The following is a 21148-nucleotide window of genomic DNA, read 5'->3' on the forward strand; positions in this document are numbered from 1 at the left end:
GTGAAAACCGCACAAAAACGGCGGTAAAATGCAGGGTGTTTTTACCTGCGGATTTTTCAGAATCTGCGTGGAAAAATCCGCACACGAATCCGCAACGTGTGCACATACTCAGTCTTGTATAAGTTTGAAAAATGCAGGGGACACTGAGCATAGGAAGGTGCTCTGGTCAGATGAGACAAAAGTAGAACTTCCTGTGTTAAAGGCAAAACGCTTTGTGGTGAAAAAACTAACACTGCACATCATCCTGAAAACGCCATCCCCACCATCAAACATGGTGGTGTCAGCATCACAGTCTGGGGAAACTTTCTGCAGCAGGAACAGGGAAGCTGGCCAGAATTGATGGGAAGATGGATGCAGCTAAATACAGGGCAATCCTGGAGGAAAATCTTAGTTTGTAAAAGCCTTGAGACTGGGGGGGTGTAGGTTCACCTTCCAGCAGGACAATGACCCTAAACATCCTGACAGAGCTACATTGGAATGGTTTACATCAAAGCATATTCATTTGTGGGAATGGCCCCGTCATAGTCCAGACCTAAATCCTATTGAGAATCTGTCACAGACCCCTCCATCCGAACTCATTGAGCTAGAGCCAGTTTGCAAAGTGTGCAAAAATGTCAGCCTCTAGATGTGCAAAGCTGGTAAGGACATACCCCAAAAGTAATCTCAGCGAAAGGTGGTCCTACAGAGTATTGACTAGAGAGGGTGAATACAAAAAAAAAAAAAAGGAAAGGTTCACGGGGTATGAATACTTTTTCAAGGTACTTATGAAGCCCAGTCTATGGTCTTCACAGGAACACCTTCATGGCAGCGATGTGTCTTTTCGTCTACAATGACAACCAATTGGCAACTTTGGATGGTGGGGAAGTTATAGGTGCCAAGACGCACATGCCACTGCAATGGTGGGACTTAAATGCTTCTGTCTGTGATTAACCATGGCATTTATGGGGTTAATCCTATAGCATTCACATTGTTTACTTATAGTGTGGTATAGAAACAATGGAAGATCTGGATATAATTAAAATACCGGGAATCTAAGCTTTGTCTGCTATTGTTTATGCCAGATGGTCTTCATACACTTCTATTTTTGTATTCCTGTCTCTCTGGAAGGATTTTACCCTTTCCCTGCTGGTGTATAGTATGCCTTGTATATGGGAATAGCTAAGGCCTGTACCAAAACTAGCCTCGTCTGTACCCTCAGGAAAAATGCAGGAATAGCTATGGAGGATGTCCACTAAGTTAAAACATAACCTTTAATAAATGTAGCTAAAAGCTCGGATCCTAATAAGACATAAGTGTCTTATTAGGATCCGAGCTTTTAGCTACATTTATTAAAGGTTATGTTTTAACTTAGTGGACATCCTCCATAGCTATCTATGCCTTGTATATGACCTGAAAGTGTTTGACAGATGGAAGACTTGCATGGACGTATTGTTTTTGTGCAGTTTCTGATGGTTGTTGTTCTTGCTTAAATAATGTCATCATATTCCAGAATATTTACAGTTGTTGTCATCACTGTCCCCAATGGGGATCATAATTTAAATTCCCCATAAGTATGACCTCTTTGTGTGGGGTTTTTCAGGGTACTCCGGTTTCCTCCCAGACTCCAAACGTGGGAAGTACATACAAACTCCTTGCAGATGCTGTCCTGGGTTCAAATCCTACTGCAAAGCAACAATGCTGACCCCTGAGCCACCATGCTGTGACAATGATTTAGAGGACCTTTCTTCGATATATTTTTTTTTTTTTTAACTGGAAACACAATGTCATAAACGGGTGTGTGTAATAAAGTTCATATATTACATTTTTTTTATCAGAGTATTTGTCGCATAATGTGTAAATTTTCATTAAAGGGACTCTGTCAGCACCAGAATGACTGTTCACATGATGTTTCGCCGCTCAGTGCTTCACGGAGTGGCCAATCATTTTAAGTACAACCTCTCAACTGCTTGTTTTCAGTCTCCACCAGCCCCTTATTTGATTGACCGCTCTGGCTTCATAGACCCAGATAAGGTGGACATAAAGGAAAAGCAAAAAGGTGTGAAGGGGTATATAAATGATAAGCCATGACATGGAGCACCGAGCGCCTGTACTTTGAACAGTCATTCTGTACTGACGGTCCCTTAGTAAACTTGGACTTACCGTATATACTCAAGTATAAGCCGAGATTTTCAGCCCACTTTTTTGGGCTGAAAGTGACTCTCTCGGCTTATACTCGCGTCATTGTCGACGGGGGAGGGGGTGCGGTTCTGTGACATACTCACCTGCTCCCGGTGCGGTCTCTGCATGTCCGATGGTCTCTGGGTAGCTCTTCCTGTGTTCAGCGGTCACGTGGTACCGTTCATTAAAGTAATGAATATGGACCGCTGAACATAGGAAGATGCCACCGGCTCCCGGAGACCATCTGACAGTGAGACGCTGCCAGGGACCAGGCCGGGAGCAGGTGAGTATGACGGGGAGGTGTGCATTGGTCAGAGGGGGCGATGATGCGATTAGTGTGCGCGCCGCCCTCTGCCTGAATAGTCAGTGCGGAGGATGGAAGACAGAGCGTAGCGGTGGAACGAGGAAGGTGATTATCGCAAGTGCCGGGGGCCTGAGCGAAGAGAGGGAAGTATGTGATTTTTTTTTATTTTTTTTTTTTTTTATTTTAATCACAGCAACAGCATATGGGCCATAATGTGTGGAGCATCTTATGGGGCCATCAACCTTTATGCAGCATTGTATGGGGCAAATGTTTCTATGGAGCATCTCATGGGGCCATTATTACCCTTTATGCAGGATTATATGGGGCATATTTTAATATGGAGCATCTTATGGGGCCCATCAAACTTCATGGAGCATTATATGGGGCTCCTGATTCAATATGGATATTCAAAAACACTTACGGTAACCTACTGATGTCTCAATTAATTTTACTTTTATTGGTATCTATTTTTTTTTTTTTTACATTTACCGGTAGCTGCTGCGTTTTCCACCCTAGGCTTATACTCGAGTCATTAAGTTTTCCCAGTTTTTTTTTTTTTGTCTCAAAATTAGGGGGGTCGGTTTATACTCGGGTGGGCTTATACTCGAGTATATACGGTAATAAGAGTTTATTCTGGGGGCATACACAGTACTTCTGTCTTGTATGATATTTACTAATAATTGTGCAGCTGAAAAAGCACACTGCCTAAAGCAGGATTCTCCGTCTGTGAGATGTAATGACAGATGGCCTTTATCTACTGGCCTGACCTCCTGCATGACTGGAAAGTTCTGGGCATAAAGCACAAATGACAAACTCCTTTCAAATAAGGTCATTGCAGTCAGTGTGAGTGGAAGAGCAGCACAGCAGAGTTTGAGCTGAGTGTCATTAGCATATCACATCGGATGCTATTGTGACCCCGGCCTTCTATTGAGGGTTGCCAGTGTGATGTAGGTAGTCAGGAGGAACAGCTGAAATTTAGAACCGGGGCTCAGAAATTGGGGGGAGGGGGGGGAAGCGCCCAGTAAAAGCAGTAACGGCCCCTTTACCAGATTTTGATTACTATCTGGTGAGAAGAAAATAATTCCCAGAATACTTCTTTAAAAGCTACTCAAGCAAGGTGAGTGCCTCCATAAATATACAGTTGTTGGTAAAATGATTTAACCACAATTGCAAAATGTACAAACTGTCCTAAACCTGTTACTGATCAAGAGTTTAATATTTCTAGTCAGTTGGTGTAGATCCAGCTTTAGAGACTTAAAAAGGTTGTCCACTTTCAGAAACATGGGCCCAAATTGTGTAACATACATAAAATAACAAACACAAACAGGTGCTTGCCTTTCATTTTGGTCCAGTGCTGGCTCCGGTCCTGGTGTTTTGACTGTGGCCAGTCCATGAGCTCAGCATCACTTGCCATCACCCTCAGCATTAAGCTTTGTGACAGTCAATTCATGGACAGTCTTTGGTGCAACGTGGCATTGGTGGATGGAGCAAGACATGATGGCCTGGATGTGCTCGCTTGGATTCAGGTCTAGGGAATGGGCAGGCCAGTCCATAGCATCAATGCCTTCATCATGCAGGAACTGCTGACACACTTTAGCCACATGAGGCCTACCATAGTCATACATCAGGTGCAATGCAGGGCCTGGGGCACCTGCATATGGTCTCACAATGGGTCTGAGGATCTTTTCTCGGTACCTCTGGCTAGCACATGGAGGGCTGTGTGGCCCTCCAAAGAAATTCCTCTCCACATCATTAGTGACCCACTGCCTAACCGGTCATTATGGAGGATGTTGCAGGCAGCAAAAAGTTCTCCACGGCATCTCCAGACTCTCACATCTGTCACTTGTGCTCAATGTGAACCTGCTGTCAGCTGTGAAGAGCACAGGGCGAGAATGTCTAATCTGCCAATCTTAGTGTTCTCTGGCAAATGCCAATCGCCATGCACGGTATTGGGCTGTAAGCACAACACTCACTTGTGGACGTCCGGCTCTCATACCCCCCTCATGAACTATTTCTGACAGTTTGAGCTGATGCATGGATTTTAGTGGCCTGCTGGAGGTCATTTTGCAAGGCTCTGACACTGCTCTTCCTGTTTCTCCTTTCAATAAAGAGGAGGTAGCAGCTCTGCTGCTGGGTTGTTGCCCTCCTATTGCCCCCTCCCATGTCTCCTGGTATACTGGCCTGTCCCCTGGTATCTGCTCTGGACACTGCTGACTGACAGACACCATTCATACAACAGCTTGCATTAATGTGCCATCCTGGATGAGCTTCATTTATCTCAATGCAATGATAAGAATGAAAAATGTTATTTTTACCACTAAACTCTTGCTAATATTTGAGCAAGTCACTATTGCTGGCAGACTCCAAGCCTGTTACTTGGGCATGAATTGCCATGTCAATCATCATAACCACACAATCACTATCTCAGGTTGCCAATGTGCTTAAAGCGGTAGTCTTAACTCTGTTAACCATCTATATGCTGTTATCCTTGACGGTAGCATATAAGATTAACCGACATGGTCGGGGTCTAGCTAAAGTGTACAGCTGCTGCATTTTCACCCTTCGGGGGATGCTATTCTGTCAGGTCAGTAAGAAGACCTATTGGAAGTCACTAGAGGGTTAAGGTGACCAAAGATGACATTATAGGGTAGTTTAGTAAAAGACCAGTTCTGTCACCCCTTCCTATGTGGATATTCCATCACTGAGAAAACAAAGTTTGAATTTTATGCAAAAGAAGAGTCAGGTTCCCAGCTAGCGCATACATTTCTCCACAATATTCCCTGCTTAGCGCCACACCTAGGGCTTAGATTCTGTGCTGTACATTGAACCACTTCCCGACCTGCATTTTTTTTTTTTTTCTGCTTTTGCTATTCATTTTTTCCTTTTTTTTTTTCATCTTCTTCAAATGCTCCCAAAAGCCAGAACCGTGGACTTGTTTTTTTGTTTTTTTTTGCAGGACGAGCTTTTATTTTTAAATGAAACTATACATTTTAAGATGTGATTTTTCTGTATAGCATGAAGAAAAAAAAATTCAAAGCTCACTGAAATTTTGGGAAGTGCAGTTCCATAATATTGTTTTTTTGGGTTTAGTTTTATAGTGTTCAATATATGGTAAAAAAAAAAAAATACCCAGCAATTATTATTCTACAAGTCAGTAGAATTACGGTGATGCAGAAAATGCATAGTGTTTTTTTTTTTTTCTTTTCTAAGTTGTCACCATTTTCTTTAAAGGGACACTGTCACCTGAATTTGGAGGGAACAATGTTCAGCCACGGAGGCGGGGTTTTCGGGTGTTTGATTCACCCTTTCCTTACCCGCTGGCTGCATGCTGGCTGCAATATTGGATTGAAGTTCATTCTCTGTCCTCCGTAGTACACGCCTGCGCAAGGCAGTCTAGCCCTTCGCAGGCGTGTACTATGGAGGACAGAGAATTAACTTCAATCCAATATTGCAGCCAGCATGCAGCCAGCGGGTAAGGAAAGGGTGAATCAAAAACCCCCAAACCCCGCCTCCATGGCTGAAGATTGTTCCCTCCAAATTCAGGTGACAGTGTCCCTTTAAACCCCAGAATGTTTTTTTTTTTTTATCCTCTATCGGGCTGTGTGGGGGGCTTCTTGGTTTTTTTTTTTTTTCTTTTTGTGCCCTGAACTGACATTTCTATTCAATCATGGAATAGTAGATACGTTGTTTTCATCACCTTTTCTTGCATTTTGTTTGCACTGTTGGAGCAGCTGAAAAAACACAATTCTGGCCTTTTAATTTTTTTTTTTTTTATTAATTTTACCTCCATTACACAGTTTATCAATCCGAATAATTTGAGATTTTGATAAATTGGACTTTTATACATGTGGAGATATCATGCCTAATATAGGGCCTTATAGGCCAGGCAGTAATTGGGGTGGGGAAGTATTCAAATTGGCTCTACTCTAGAAGAAAAAAGCTGTCTCTCATGCCCCTGTTAGATGTAACTACCTTGTATGTTAATGTCCAACACTTTAGTAATTTGTTTGCCTGGATAACCCCTGTTTTAAAGCATTGTGAAGCTTATGAGAATTGAAGAAACTTCATAATTTAATTGTTGTTAAAATTCTGCTGTGTTCCTGATCGTTAACATCTGGACCTGTGACCTCCTGCTCCTAACTTCCTGCTACTGTCCCATCGAATTGACCAGATTTCCTGAGAGTGCTTTGAAAAGAACATGGCTTGTCAGTCAAGCACAGCCCCCTGGGTCAGCCAGCAGCTCTGAGCAGTGTAATCTGGGCGATGCTGTAATGGAGTGGCCAGCAGTCCATCCTTTGATGTAAAGGAAAGCAGAGCAAATCCCCCAGATGCAGAGCAGACTCAAAGAACAAGTCATCTTATCAACTAGTGACCTGAGGGGATGGTGCTGGGAAATCAAGAGCGCTAGACCCCAGAATAATTTACTCAGTTATGACTCATCGCTCCCCAAAAGAATATGGAGTCATTGTGGTACCAGAATCTGTAGTATTGACTGCAGCTGATGTTTGGGAAGCTTAACTGTGAACATGTGCTCTGGACACACACACCCACATCCCCCCTCTCAGCTGTGAGCCCTTAGGTGCACATAATTTCAAAGCCATGAGTCTGACCAGACGTGATGACCATCTTTGAAATTCCATCTTTTAAATTACAGATTTTTAATTACTATGAATTAGACTGGAATTGGACTGGAATTGAGTGGAAGGTAAAAGAATAGAAAACTACTATAATGTTTCTTTTAACATTCACCCCCATACTACTTTATTTCTTCCTATTTCCTGTAATCCCTCCACCAAGTAAGGAACTAGTCATTTCTTCCTCCATCCTCCCCAGCCACCTCACCTCCTCCACAGAACTATTCCCCCACATCATGACCTATCCAGCTCACACCTTCTAACGCTCTGTTTACTGCTCCTCGTTGCTGGCGACATATCCCCAAATCCTGGCCCTCCTCATCACATCCCCACACTCATTTCTAATCCCCTGCCACGATCCTCTACACGTCTTCGCAACCACAGTAACCTCATACCCATTCATCCAGCCCCCAATTTCCCTACCTGGAGCACTATGGAATGCACGCTCTGTCTGCAATAAACTGTCATTTATCCACGACATCTTTATCAATAACAAACTCTCCTTCCTCGGCCTCACTGAAACCTGGCTTACCCCCTCTGACTCAGCCTCTCCAGCCGCTCTTTCCTATGGTGGATTCCACCTCTCACACCCCTCGCCCCAGCAACAAACATGGTGGAGGGGTTGGCTTGCTCCTGTCCGATACCTGCTCCTTTACCCCAATTCCACTACCACCCTCTGCTACTCTTCCCTCGTTCGAGGTGCACTCTGTCCGCATCTACTCCCCCTCCAATCTCCAGCTGGCTGTCTTCTACCGCCCCCCAGAATTAGCCATCTCCACCTTTCTTGACCAATTCACCACCTGGCTACTTCATTTCCTCTCAGCCGACATCCCTACTATCATCATGGGTGACTTCAATATCCCCATTGACACTTCCACCTCAGCCGCCTCTAAACTCTTATCGCTCACTGTCTCCTTTGGTCTCACTCAATGGTCATCTGCAGCCACCCATAAAGATGGCCACGCATTGGACCTCATCTTCACCCGCCTCTGTTCCCTTACTAATCTCACTAACTCACCCCTCCCCCTGTCTGACCACAACCTACTGACATTTTCTTCTCTCCCCTCCTAGCGCACAACCTCCACTCCACAAACTCGCTCACCCTCGCAGAAATCTCAAACACCTCAATTTACAATCACTCTCGTGAGTCCCTTCTCCCACTTACAGACATAGCTTCCTTCCATGACACAGATGCTGCTGCCTCTTTTTATAACACCACAATAACCGCAACACTCGATTCGGCCGCCCCACTCATGCATAGCAAAACTCGTAGAATCAACAGGCAGCCCTGGCTAACCAGCCTGGCCAAAGAACTGAGACAGGCTTCCAGGATCGCTGAACGGCGATGGAAGAGATCTCGTTCTGCTGAGCACTTCACTGCATACAAGCAGTCCGCGCTCACTGCCACAAAACAAACTTGCTTCTCATCTCTCATATCCTCCCTAACTCACAACCCTAAACAGCTCTTCAACACTTTCAATTCTCTACGCTGTCCCCCAGCATCTCCTCCCTCCCCTCTCATTTCAGCTGAAGAATTTGCCTTTTTCTTTAAGCAGAAGATGGATCACATCAGACAAAGCTTTGGCCCGCAGCCCCCATTGCCCCTCCTCTTGACTTCTCAGCCCTGTTCCAAAGCCAGTTTCTCCACCATGACAGATGATCAGCTCTCCATCCTTCTGTCAAGATCACATCTCACCACTTGCACCCTTGACCCGCTCCCGTCCCACCTCATCCCTAACCTCGCAAAAGTCTTCATCCCAACCCTAACACAACTCTTCAACCTCTCACTTACAAACGGTGTCTTCCCCTCATCCTTCAAACACGCATCAATCACACCTATCCTCAAAAAACCCTCCCTCGACCCATCCTCTGTGTCCAGCTATCACCCGATATCCCTTCTCCCTTATGCCTCAAAACTACTGGAACAGCATGTCCATCTTGAACTGTCCTCCCACTTCTCCTCCTGCTCCCGCTTTGACCGGTTACAATCTGGCTTCCGAACACATCACTCAACTGAAACTGCCCTAACTGAAGTGACCAATGACCTACTAACCGCCAAGAGCAAGCGACACTACTCTCTCCTCCTCCTCCTGGACCTGTCTTCTGCCTTCGATACTGTGGACCACTCCCTCCGGTTACAGATTCTCTCATCTCTTGGCATCAGAGACTTGGCCCTATCCTGGATCTCATCATCTCTAACAGACCGGACATTCAGTGTCTCCCTCTCCCACACCACCTCCTCATCTCGCCCCCTGTCTGTCGGTCTTCCCCAAGGCTCAGTTCTAGGACCCCTACTCTTCTCCATCTACACCTTCGGTCTGGGACAGCTCATAGAATCCCACGGTTTACAATATCCTCTCTACTCTGACACACAGATCTACCTATCTGGACAGGACCTCACTTCCTTACTGACCAAAATCCCACAATGTCTGTCTGCTATCTCATCCTTCTTTTCTGTTCGTTTTCTAAAACTGAACATGGACAAAACAGAATTCATCATCTTTCCCCCACCTCACTCTACCCCTCCACCTATCCATCAATGTCAATGGCTGCTCACTTTCCCCGGTCCCGCACGCTCGGTGCCTCGGGGTTATCCTTGACTCTACCCTATCTTTCAAGCCACATATCCAAGCCCTTGCCTCCTCTTGCCGATTCCAACTCAAAAACATTTCCCGAATCCTAGCATTCCTTGACCATGAAACCACAAAAACGCTAGTACATGCCCTTATCTCCCTCCTCGACTATTGCAACCTCCTACTATCTGGCCTCCCCTATAGCACTCTGGCACCACTCCAATCCATTCTAAACTCTGCTGCCCTACTAATCCACCTGTCTCCCCGTTACTCCCCAGCCTCTCCTCTCTACCAGGCCCTTCACTGGCTTCCTATTGCCCAGAGGCTACAGTTCAAAACGCTAACAATGACATACAAAGCCATTCACAATCTGACTCCTCCATACATCTGTGACATGGTCTCCCGTTACCTACCTACACGCAACCTTCGATCATCTCATGATCTCCTTCTCTACACCTTTCTCATCTCTTCCTCCCACAACCGCATCCAAGACTTCTCCCGTGCTTCCCCTATACTCTGGAACTCTCTACCCCAACACATCAGGCTCTCACCTACCACGGAAGCCTTCAAAAGGAACTTGAATACCCACCTCTTCCGACAAGCCTACAACCTGCAGTGATCCCCAGTATACTGAACTGCCACATGACCAGCTCTACCATCACCTAGTGTATCCTCACTCATCCCCTTCAATATGCCTTGCAACATGACTAAGGCTACTTTCACACATCAGTTTTTTGCCATCAGTCACAATCCGTCGAATATTGAAAAAAACCGGATCCATCGCAGATTGTGGAAAAACTGATGCGACAGATCCGTTTTTTCAACAGATCCGACTGGCTGATCCAGCTAATTGGATCCCCCAAAAATTGGAGCATTCTCAGTTTAAAAAAATTTAATCCGTTGCCGGATATTAGTAGATAGTATTGTAGTTGTTATGCTTTGCAAGCTGTTATTGGATTGTTCTAATTACAGTCTATGCATTTATCACCTTTATGGCATCTTTCAGGCACACTTTTGTGTGGACATATCTTGCCTTGACCTCCGCATGTTCTCTTCTGTTTTGCTCATCCCTGTCAGCTTGTCTGATTGCTAATCATTTAGTGGGGATGCTGTCCTACATCTTACTAATCACAATTGTCAGATGGAGGCTATATGGCTGAATTACAGTATATAAGGTGATGTATATAGTGCCCACCTAATTCACTTTAGACTGTATAGCCCTTTCAATAAATAGAATCTTTTTAATTGTCATTCAGCCGTTTCCTTTCAGCTAAAGCGTTTTAAGCCATAATGAAATTGGTAAATAATTTCCCAGGTTGAAAGCTAATAATTTTTTGCAGTAATATGATCTGATATTGTTAGTACAGTGTGATTGTCCTTGTTATTCATAACCCTGAGATTGGTGCCATGCACCACAGCATAACAAAACATACACAGTATAACAAAACCTGTAGTCTTTCTACATCTTAGGCTACTTTCACACTAGCGTTAACTGCAATCCGTCACAATGCGTCGTTTTGCAGAAAAAACGCATCCTGCAAAAGTGCTTGCAGGATGCGTTTTTTTCCCCATAGACTTGTATTGACGACGCATTGCGACGGATTGCCACACGTCGCATCTGTCGTGCGACGGATGCGTCGTGCTTTGGCGGACCGTCGGGAGCAAAAAACGCTACATGTAACGTTTTTTGCTCCTGACGGACCGCTTTTTCCGACCGCGCATGCGCGGCCGGAACTCCGCCCCCGCCTCCCCGCACCTCACAATGGGGCAGCGGATGCGCCGGAGAAATGCATCCGCTGCCTCCGTTGTGCAGTACGTTAAACGCTAGCGTCGGAATCTCTGCCCGACGCATTGCGACGGGGAGATTCCGACGCTAGTGTGAAAAGTAGCCTTACCTGACAAATTCTGCACAACCATACAGCGCTCTTCCCTTTATGCCACTGGTCACAGTGGTGACTTGTTGGCCACTGCTGTGTCCCATAGTTGCAGCTATCACATGCTTATCACCTAGAGTTCTTTAAAGGGAATCTGTCAGTAGGATAAAGCCATCTATATGAGCATGCAGGTCATAGGAAGCTGAATAAAATGATACCTTAATATCTGCAATCGAATGTATTATTACTGAGAAATAAACTTTTTTTTTTCTTAATATATAAATGAGCTGGCAAAGATTTATGGGCCGGACATGGATCTACCCAAGAATCTGCCTCCAGAGCTAATTTTAAATGATGGGAAGTGTTACCAGTGTGAGATATGTAGACCAGGAGAGCAGGCTGTCATTTGCCGCATGTCTAACTCTGCTGACGTCCCTTTTCATTTACATTGACCTCTGGAGGCAGATTCTCAAGGAGACCTATGTCCGGCCCATAGATCTTAACATTTCATTTATATACAGTGGGGAAGTAAGTATTTGATACAGTGCCAATTTATCAAGATTTCTCACCTGCAAAGAATAGAGGTCTGTAATTTTTTTTTTTTTTTTTCATAGGTACACTTCAACTGTGAGACAAAGTCTAAAAATAAACACCAGAAAATTATATTTTATAATTTTTAAATAATTAAATTGCATTTTATTGCATGAATTAAGTATTTGACCACCTACCTACCTGCACGAATTCTGGCTCTCGGACCGGTTTTTCTTTCAGAAGCCCTCCTACTCTGCACTCATTATTAAGGAGTCCAAACAGGTGCAATTATCTGTATAAAAGACACCTGTCCACACACTTAATCACACTCCAACCTCTCCATCATGCCCCAGACCAAAGAGCTGTCTAAGGACAAAATTGTAGATCTGCACAAGGCTGGGATGGGATACAGAACAATAGGCAAGCGGCTTGGTGAGAAGGTAACAACTGGTGGCACAATTATTAGAAAATGTAAGAAACACAAGATGACTGTCAATCTTCCTCAGTCTGAGGCTCCATGCAAGTTCTCTCCTTGTGGGTGGGTAAGGATGATCCTGATAGAGGTCAGAAATCAGCCCAGAAGTACATGGGAGGATCTAGTCAATGATCTGAAGAGAGCAGGGACCACAGTCTCAAACATTACCATTAGTAACACACTACACCATCATGGATTAAAAGCCTGCAGGATGCAAGGTCCCCATACTCATGCCAGCACATGTTCAGGCCCGTTTGAAGTTTGCCAAAGACCACTGGATGATCCAGAGAAGGCACTGACCGTGTGTAGTGGAAGAAGACAGATGATACAACCCCAAGAATACTGTCCCAACCGTTAAGCATGGTGGGGGAAACATCATACTTTGGGGGTGATTTTCTGCAAAAAGGACAGACTCCTGCACCGTATTGAAGGGAGGATGAATTCTGTTGTGTATCGCAACATTTTGGCCAACAACCTCCTTCCCTCAATGACCCCCGAAATACACTACCATGGCAACTAAGGAGTGGCTCTGTAAGAAGCATCTTAAGGTCCTGGAGTGGCCTAGCCATTCTCCAGGCCTGAACCCAATAGAAAATCTTTGGAGGGAGCTGAAACTCAATACTGCCCAGTGATGGGTCTGAAACCTGAAAGATCTGTATGGAGAAATAGGCCAAATTCCCTGCCGTAGTATGTGCAAACTTGGTCAAGAACTAAAGCAAACATCTGACCTCTGTAAATACAAAGGTTTCTGAACCAAATATTAAGTTTGTGCTTCTCTATTGCATCAAATTCTTATTTCATGCAATAAAATGTGAAGTAATTCTGTAAAAATCCTACAATGTGATTACAGACCTCTCCATTCTTTGGTGGGGAAAAATTGCAAAATGGGCAATGTATGAAATACAGTACTTATTTTCCCCGCTGTAAAAAAAAAAATGTGGATTTCTCTGGCATAAAACGTTGAGGATATGAAGGTATCAATTAATTCAACTTTCTATAATGTGCATGTCCCGATGGCCTAGGAGGGTTGATCCTATTGACAGATTCCCTTTAAGGGTACTTCACACTGAGCGAGGTCGCTAGCGAGATCGCTGCTGAGTCACAAGTTTTGTGACGCAACAGCGACATCAGTAGCGATCTCTCTATGTTTGACACGTAGCAGCGACCAGGCCCCTGCTGTGAGATCGCTGGTCGTGTCGGAATGGCCTGGACCTTTTTTTGATCGTTGAGGTCCCGCTGGGTAGAACACATCGCTGTGTTTGACACCTTACCAGCGACCTCGTTGACGACTCAGACACCGACACATAGGCGTGCATTTGCGTTGCCTTTTCCGCACCCCTCTGCTCCGATTGGTGGTCGCTACTGCGTTTTGATTGGCGGTCATGCCTTCAACAGAAGGCGACATAGTAGTGCTTCCATCCTAGGTGTCAGAAGAACCGTTGAAGAATAGATAAATCGAAGAGGAGTCGCAGGCCGGAGAACTCTACAACGATCTGCAAACCACCACGCAGTCAGGAACAAAGGACGGAAGGGCTATTGTGTCACCTCATAAGGCAAGGCCGCCACCAATCAGAACGCAGTAACGACCACCAATCGGAACTGAATGGGCGCGGAAAAGGCAACGCAAATGCACGCCTGTGTGACTACAACGTCACACAGGAAGTCCCTGATCGAGGTCTGAATTGTCATAATAGCTGCCATGTGACAGGGTCACAACGACCAACGACATCGTTGTACAGGTCGCCGCATCGCTGCTGCGTCGTTGGGAAGATCTCACTGTTTGACATCTCACCAGCGACCACATAGCGACGCAGCAACGATCCCTGACAGGTCGTATCATTGTCGGGATCGCTTTAGCGTCGCTAAGTGTGACGGGTAGGGTTGAGCGAAACGGATCGTTCATTTTCAAAAGTCGCCGACTTTTGGCAAAGTCGGGTTTCATGAAACCCGACCCGATTCCTGTGTGGGGTCGGCCATGCGGTACGCGACTTTCGCGCCAAAGTCGCGTTTCGTATGACGCGCTTGGCGCCATTTTTTTCAGCCAATGAAGGGGCGTGGGCAGAGTGATGACATAGGTCTTAGGGGCGTGGACGCCTATCGCCATGTTGTCGCTTGTGCGCTGTAGCGATTTGCACTGTGTAACACCAGCTTTTCAGGGACGGACGGACGGACGGACGAGAGAGAGAGAGAGAGAAAAATAAATATATCCCATTGCCTTTGCATTGGGTTTCGTGTTTCGGTCGATCCTCGACTTTTCGCCATAATCGGCCGATTTCACTCGACTCGACTTTTGAGATAGTCGGGTTTCGCGAAACCCGGCTCGACCCTAAAAAAAGTCAAGGTCGCTCAACCCTAGTGACGGGGCCTTTAATCTGTTTGCTCATAGGTTTATTTACTCATTGTTAATCTGGCATGACAAAGCATTAACTTGCAATGGCCCTTGGCTAAGAAAGTTGCTAGGAAAGTTTTAAAAAGGATCTATGGAGTTGTGTGATTTACCTCCTTGTCTGGACATTTGTTATGGTTGGAGATCAGAAGATGTACGGTGTTAATGCATAATGTAACTGTTTTTTTTTTTTTTGTTTGTTTTTTTTGTCTGTTTCCACAGTATGTAGAGACTTTGCCGTGCTAGAAGATCATAGTCTTGCACACTCCTTACAAGAACAGGAAAGTAAGTGATTTTCAAGAACTATATATTATTGTGATGCATCCTATTTATATGCATACCATGTGTATTTCTATTAAAGTATTAAAGGGTCTTTCCACCATGTTCTGTCCTCAATAAATGAGGCAGGCTCATACGTAGTTATACAGTCAGCTAAACCGCTATACCGGGGTCCAATAAGGAGACTGTGGTTGAGTCTGTGCTTTATTAAACGTAGTGGTATATTGATGCGGTGAAACTGTGAACAATGATATACATAGAATCAGTGCATGGCATAGAACAGATACATAATACACATGATATACATTATGCATAACATTTAGAAAGCTAGTGACCAAACTAGGAGTACAACTGGTTAAACTAAGCTAATATAGAGCAGAAATATCTATAGGAAGCATAAAGACATACCGGCAATGCAATCACAAGGGGGATGAAGTGAAGCGTCTTTCCTTGAAGGCAAACCGAAGAAAGTGAAAGGAAAAATGGAGGGAAATGGAGGCTGAGCTACCATAATGCATTGCAAAGGAGGAGGAGAATCAGACATGGATAATACATAAACAAGATTGAACTGCCAACATAACTCTGACCGCTAGAGGGAGCCAAAGCACTAAAAACAAATAAAGATATGAACATCCATACTGAGAAACCTGCAATTATGCAAACAGATAATCAGGGTAACAATATTTGATGGCGGAGACAGAACACACCACTTTTTTAAAATACTGTAATCTAGCATGTAAAATAATAATTAAAAAAAAAAAACACCCTTATACTCTCATCCTGCATAGGCGCTGTTCAATCAACGTTGCTGCCGGGTCTCCCAGCAGACGTGTGACATTATGCCACATGAGCTCTGACGTTTCATTGGCCGCTGATGGGCTGCTTTGCTTAAACTTGCCTTGAACGTCCAAAATTCGTCTAAAGGAAGTTTGAGAACTGCAGTTCACTGGCGGCCACTGATGGGTTGCAGCACACGCATGGTGTCACAATGTCACCGATCATTGGGAAGCATTGTGCTAATGCAGAGACGTGTTTGTGTGTGTGTGTGCCTTATTTTACATGGGACACTGCAGCATTTAAGAGGGGTATATAAAAAGCCCAAATTAAAGAAGATCATAAGAAGCTTCTGCACCATGCTCACAACCCTAAATAGGGGAGCCCAATACAGAAAAAAGCCACTACCAGTAGGACAAAGCATTTAAGAGGGGGGTTGTCCAGGTCAGCTGAATATTATTATTATTATTATTATTATTATTATTATTATTATTATTATAATTTTATATGTTTAAATCCAGTAATGTTTATTAACATATAGCTATAACAGATGTTTAACATTAGATGCAATGTTAGTGTAACTTGGCAGTACATTTTTTTTTTTTTAATCTTTGTATATCTATGTAAATGTTTAATAGTTCTTACTTTAGCTTTATAGAATCCATTTATGATAGAACTGTTGCAGCTTTTGTAGTTCCTTTTTTGAGCACATTTTGAGGTGACTCCTGTCAGCTGATTGACTTTAATGCCGTCCATCAGGGTTACAGTAATTTTTTTCTTTTTTAAATAATAACATAGCAGGTTTCAATAACTCCAATGTGGACAGGGCTTAAAGGGGTGTTCCCATCTCCAAGATCCTATCCCAATATGTAGTAGGTGTAACAATAGGAATATTAGCAAATAACTCCAATTAGAAATGTAGTATAGTTGTTCTGATTCGTTATGTCGCTTACCCCATGTGCAGGGCATTTCAGTAGCTTAGGTATCCATGGTTGCGACCACAAACAGTTAGTTATCTCTGAGTGGTTGTAATCATGGATATGTAAGCTACTGCAATTCCCTGCATGTGTAATATGCAACATGGCCAATCTGAAGAACTCTACTATATTTCTAATTGGAGGTAATTATTATCCTAATATAAATTCGACTACGTATTGTGATAGGATCTTGAAGATTGGAATACCCCTTTAACCCCTTCATGACCAGGGGATTTTTCGTTTTTCCGTGTTCGTTTTTCGCTCCCCTCCTTCCCAGAGCCATAACTTTTTTATTTTTCCGTCAATTTGGCCATGTGCGGGCTTATTTTTTGCGGGACGAGTTGTACTTTTGAACGACATCATTGGTTTTAGCATGTCGTGTACTAGAAAACGGGAAAAAAATTCCAAATGCGGTGAAACTGCAAAAAAAGTGCAATCCCACATTGGTTTTTTGTTTGGCTTTTTTGCTAGGTTCACTAAATGCTAAAACTGACCTGCCATTATGATTCTCCAGGTCAGTACGAGTTCATAGACTCCTAACATGACTAGGTTATTTTTTATCTAAGTAGTGAAAAAAAATTCCAAACTTTGCTAAAAAAAAAAAAAAAAAAAAAAATGCGCCATTTTCCGATACCCGTAGCATCTCCATTTTTCGTGAACTGGGGTCGGTTGAGGGCTAATTTTTTGCGTGCCGAGATGACGTTTTTAATGATAGCATTTCGGTGCAGATACGTTCTTTTGATCGCCCGTTATTGCATTTTAATGCAATGTCACGGCGACCAAAAAAACGTAATTCTGGCGTTTCGAATTTTTTTCCCGCTACGCTGTTTAGCGATCAGGTTAATACTTTTTTTTAATTGATAGATTGGGCGATTCTGAGCGCGGCGATACCAAATATGCGTAGATTTGATTTTTTTTTTATGGATTTATTTTGATTGGGGCGAAAGGGGGGTGATTTAAACTTTTTTATGTTTTTTTTTTATTTTTTTCACATTTTTTTAAACTTCTTTTTTTTTTTTTAACTTTTGCCATGCTTCAATAGCCTCCATGGGAGGCTAGAAGCAGGCACAGCACGATCGGCTCTGCTACATAGCAGCGATCTGCTGATCGCTGCTATGTAGCAGAATTGCAGGTGTGCTGTGAGCGCCGACCACAGGGTGGCGCTCACAGCCACCGGTCATCAGTAACCATAGAGGTCTCAAGGACCTCTATGGTTACAATATACAAGCATCGCCGACCCCCGATCATGTGACGGGGGTCGGCAATGACGTCCTTTCCGGCCGCCCGGCCGGAAGCGGTAGTTAAATGCCGCTGTCTGCGTTTGACAGCGGCATTTAACTAGTTAATAGGTGCGGGCAGATCGCGTTTCTGCCCGCGTCTATTACGGGCACATGTCAGCTGTTCAAAACAGCTGACATGTCCCGGCTTTGATGCGGGCTCACCGCGGAGCCCTGCATCAAAGCAGAGGAGCCGGCATCGGACGGTATAGTACGTCCGATGCCGGTAAGGGGTTAAAGGTACCTTCACACTGAACAACATTATAACGATAGCGATCCGTGATGTTGCAGCGTCCTGGATAGCGATATCGTTGTTTGACACGCAGCAGCGATCTGGATCCTGCTGTGACATCGCTGAATTTCGACGCTGGATCACCTGCTGACATCGCTGAATCGGCGTGTGTGACGCCGATCCAACGATGTCTTCACTTGTAACCAGGGTAAATATCGGGTTACTAAGCGCAGAGCGGTGCTTAGTAACCCGATGTTTACCCTGGTTACCATTGTAAATGTAAAAAAAAAAAAAAAAAACACATACTCCCATTCCGGTGCCTGTCACGTCCCCGGCGTCCGCTTCCCTGCACTCTTCCTGCTTCCTGTGTCAGCGCTGGCCGGCCGTAAAGCAGAGCACAGCGGTGATGTAGTGGTCGCTGGAGAGCTGTCTGTGTGACAGCTCCCCAGCGACCACACAAGGACTTTCCAACGATCATGGCCAGGTCGTATTGCTGGTCGTGATCGTTGGAAATTTGCTGAGTGTGACGGTACCTTAAGTCCAAGGCAAATCTTTTTATCTAGTTTTGTTTATTTTCCCCCCATGCTTATTTCTTCCAAGTGCTCTGCTACTGAGACACAGCAATCCCGGGGACAAAGTAAGTACATACGTAAGGGACGTAATGTCAGGAGATTTGACCTAATTATAGCTTAGTATTCAATGTATTATCAAGTTTGACAACATGCTATTTATGATACATAAGATTAGAAACTGGTTACATGAGGAAAATGGGTGAATGCAATATTATCAGATGCATGAGGTTAAAGGGAATCGGTCACCAGGTTTTTGCCACTTAATCTTAGAACACTATAATATAAGAGCAGATACCCTGTATCCACTTATGTGATTTTATCAGCAGGAAATTCACTATAGGACTAGTAAACCTGCCGCCATGTAGTTTTCCATATTGATGTGCTCTGTTACCCTGCCCCACCACTGATTGACGGCTAACTTTGTACACTGTGAATAGGCAGAAAGCTGATAATCAGTGGTGTGGGCGGGGTTATACAGAGCTCAGCATTCAGAGAACTGCTAGATATACAGCACATAAAACAGTAATTTTATCAAAAACTGCAACAAGCAGCTTAGTAATTGACACACTGCTGGAATCGGGGTTTCTGCCCCTACATCATGCTGCTTTCGGAATACATAGTAAAACCCTGGTGACAGATTCCCTTTCAAGTGGGTTGCACTTTTTCAGAAAACCTTCGTCTCCAGCTACGTTTGGTTATACAAAAATAAATTGCTTGCTGCTCGCCCTTCTTGGGTCCACCACTTATTCTCTGGAGCTACTTCCTATGTCTGATCATTTCTGCAGTGCTGACCTCACTTTAGCAGCTCTGCAGCCAATCTGTGAGCTCAACGGCTCTGAAGTTCTGCCTACACGAGTAGAGCCACTGAACTCGCTGATCGGCTGTCTATACAATGTCAGCTCTGGAGCCAATATCAGCAGCTTTGTGATGGACCCAAGGTTGGTGAATAAAGTGCTGTTTTTTTAGTTTTATAACAAACTGCATCCAGAGACCAAAATTTTCTAAACGAAGTTTACTATTTCAGTTGAACATCATCTTGCCACAAACGTAAAGAGGAACCGCTTGGTGAAACATGACCTACAAGTGGCCAAGCAGCTTCAGGAAGAAGAGGACATCAGAGCACAAGTGAAGATAAAACACCGTCACGGTGAACTGTGCGTAAACCATAGCCGTATCTGCTGCTAGTTAAGACACATTCCATTTCTGACATTTGTTCTATCCACAGAATATGGCAAACTAACGCTGAAAAATAAAATAAAGCTTAATCTGTCTTGTGCCACTTGGATTAGATAGGTGGGCACACATATTTGGCTCACTACAGTCAACCACATCACTGCAGTTCTTTGATGTCGCACCACACCAGCAAGTCGTGGTTGTAGCATGACAAATGTGATGTTGCGCCTGGTCAGCTAATGAAAAGAACGACCGCAGATGCCATTGGCTAAGACGTGGCATTCCGGCGGCCAGAGATCACCACTACTGCCCCCGATGGTTCTGGTTGAACAAATCTATGAAAACCAACTCTAACTCTAACTACTACTATACATTTAATCAGATTCCTGAATCACATGTTGGCCCAAAGAACTGTGGGAACATTTGGAATTAAATTATTTTCAGCTTTCCTGGCGTATTCTCCAAAGTCTGAAAGCATAATAACGGTTTATTAGAACACTGTGTCTTATTGTTCATCATTTTTACAATTGTTCATAATACGCCTTTGTCATTGTTGCTTTTAAAGTCCGTTGTTTACAGTGAAACCTCAGTCCAAAACATCACATTTTGCTTTTGGTCTGCAGGTGACCTATTACTTCAAAGTCTTTCCTGGGGTTCCTATATTAACTTTTGAGTCTCTCCTTGCTTCCTTAAAAAGGTTGCTTTTCTACTTTTATATTCATGGTCTATTCCAGGATGGGTCATCAATATCAAGTCCGTGACCACCGATCAGCTGTGGCATCCGCCATATGTTAATAGTTGCACAGCTAGGTCAATTGTGTAGTGGCAGCTTCCGCATGCTGCAGATCTGCCCTTACCCTTAAAAAAAAGAGCAGATTAGCAGTATCCGACAGCAGCCGCCACACCATGCTCCCCAGCTCCGCAACTGCT

At 44.2% G+C, this 21148-nt stretch overlaps 1 protein-coding gene across 2 annotated transcripts in view; it reads left to right on the top strand.

Annotated features, from left to right (window-relative positions):
• Positions 1 to 21148, top strand: part of CCDC50 (coiled-coil domain containing 50) — an 82927-nt gene that overhangs the window by 25118 nt on the left and 36661 nt on the right. For both annotated transcript variants that reach the window (XM_069727116.1, XM_069727117.1), the window contains exons 2-3: positions 15157 to 15219; positions 20070 to 20199. In XM_069727116.1, the coding sequence (XP_069583217.1) occupies positions 15157 to 15219; positions 20070 to 20199 (193 nt within the window). The remainder of the gene's footprint in view (positions 1 to 15156; positions 15220 to 20069; positions 20200 to 21148) is intronic.

The sequence above is a fragment of the Ranitomeya imitator genome, chromosome 5 (assembly GCF_032444005.1).
Source record: "Ranitomeya imitator isolate aRanImi1 chromosome 5, aRanImi1.pri, whole genome shotgun sequence".
Classification (NCBI taxonomy): domain Eukaryota; kingdom Metazoa; phylum Chordata; class Amphibia; order Anura; family Dendrobatidae; genus Ranitomeya; species Ranitomeya imitator.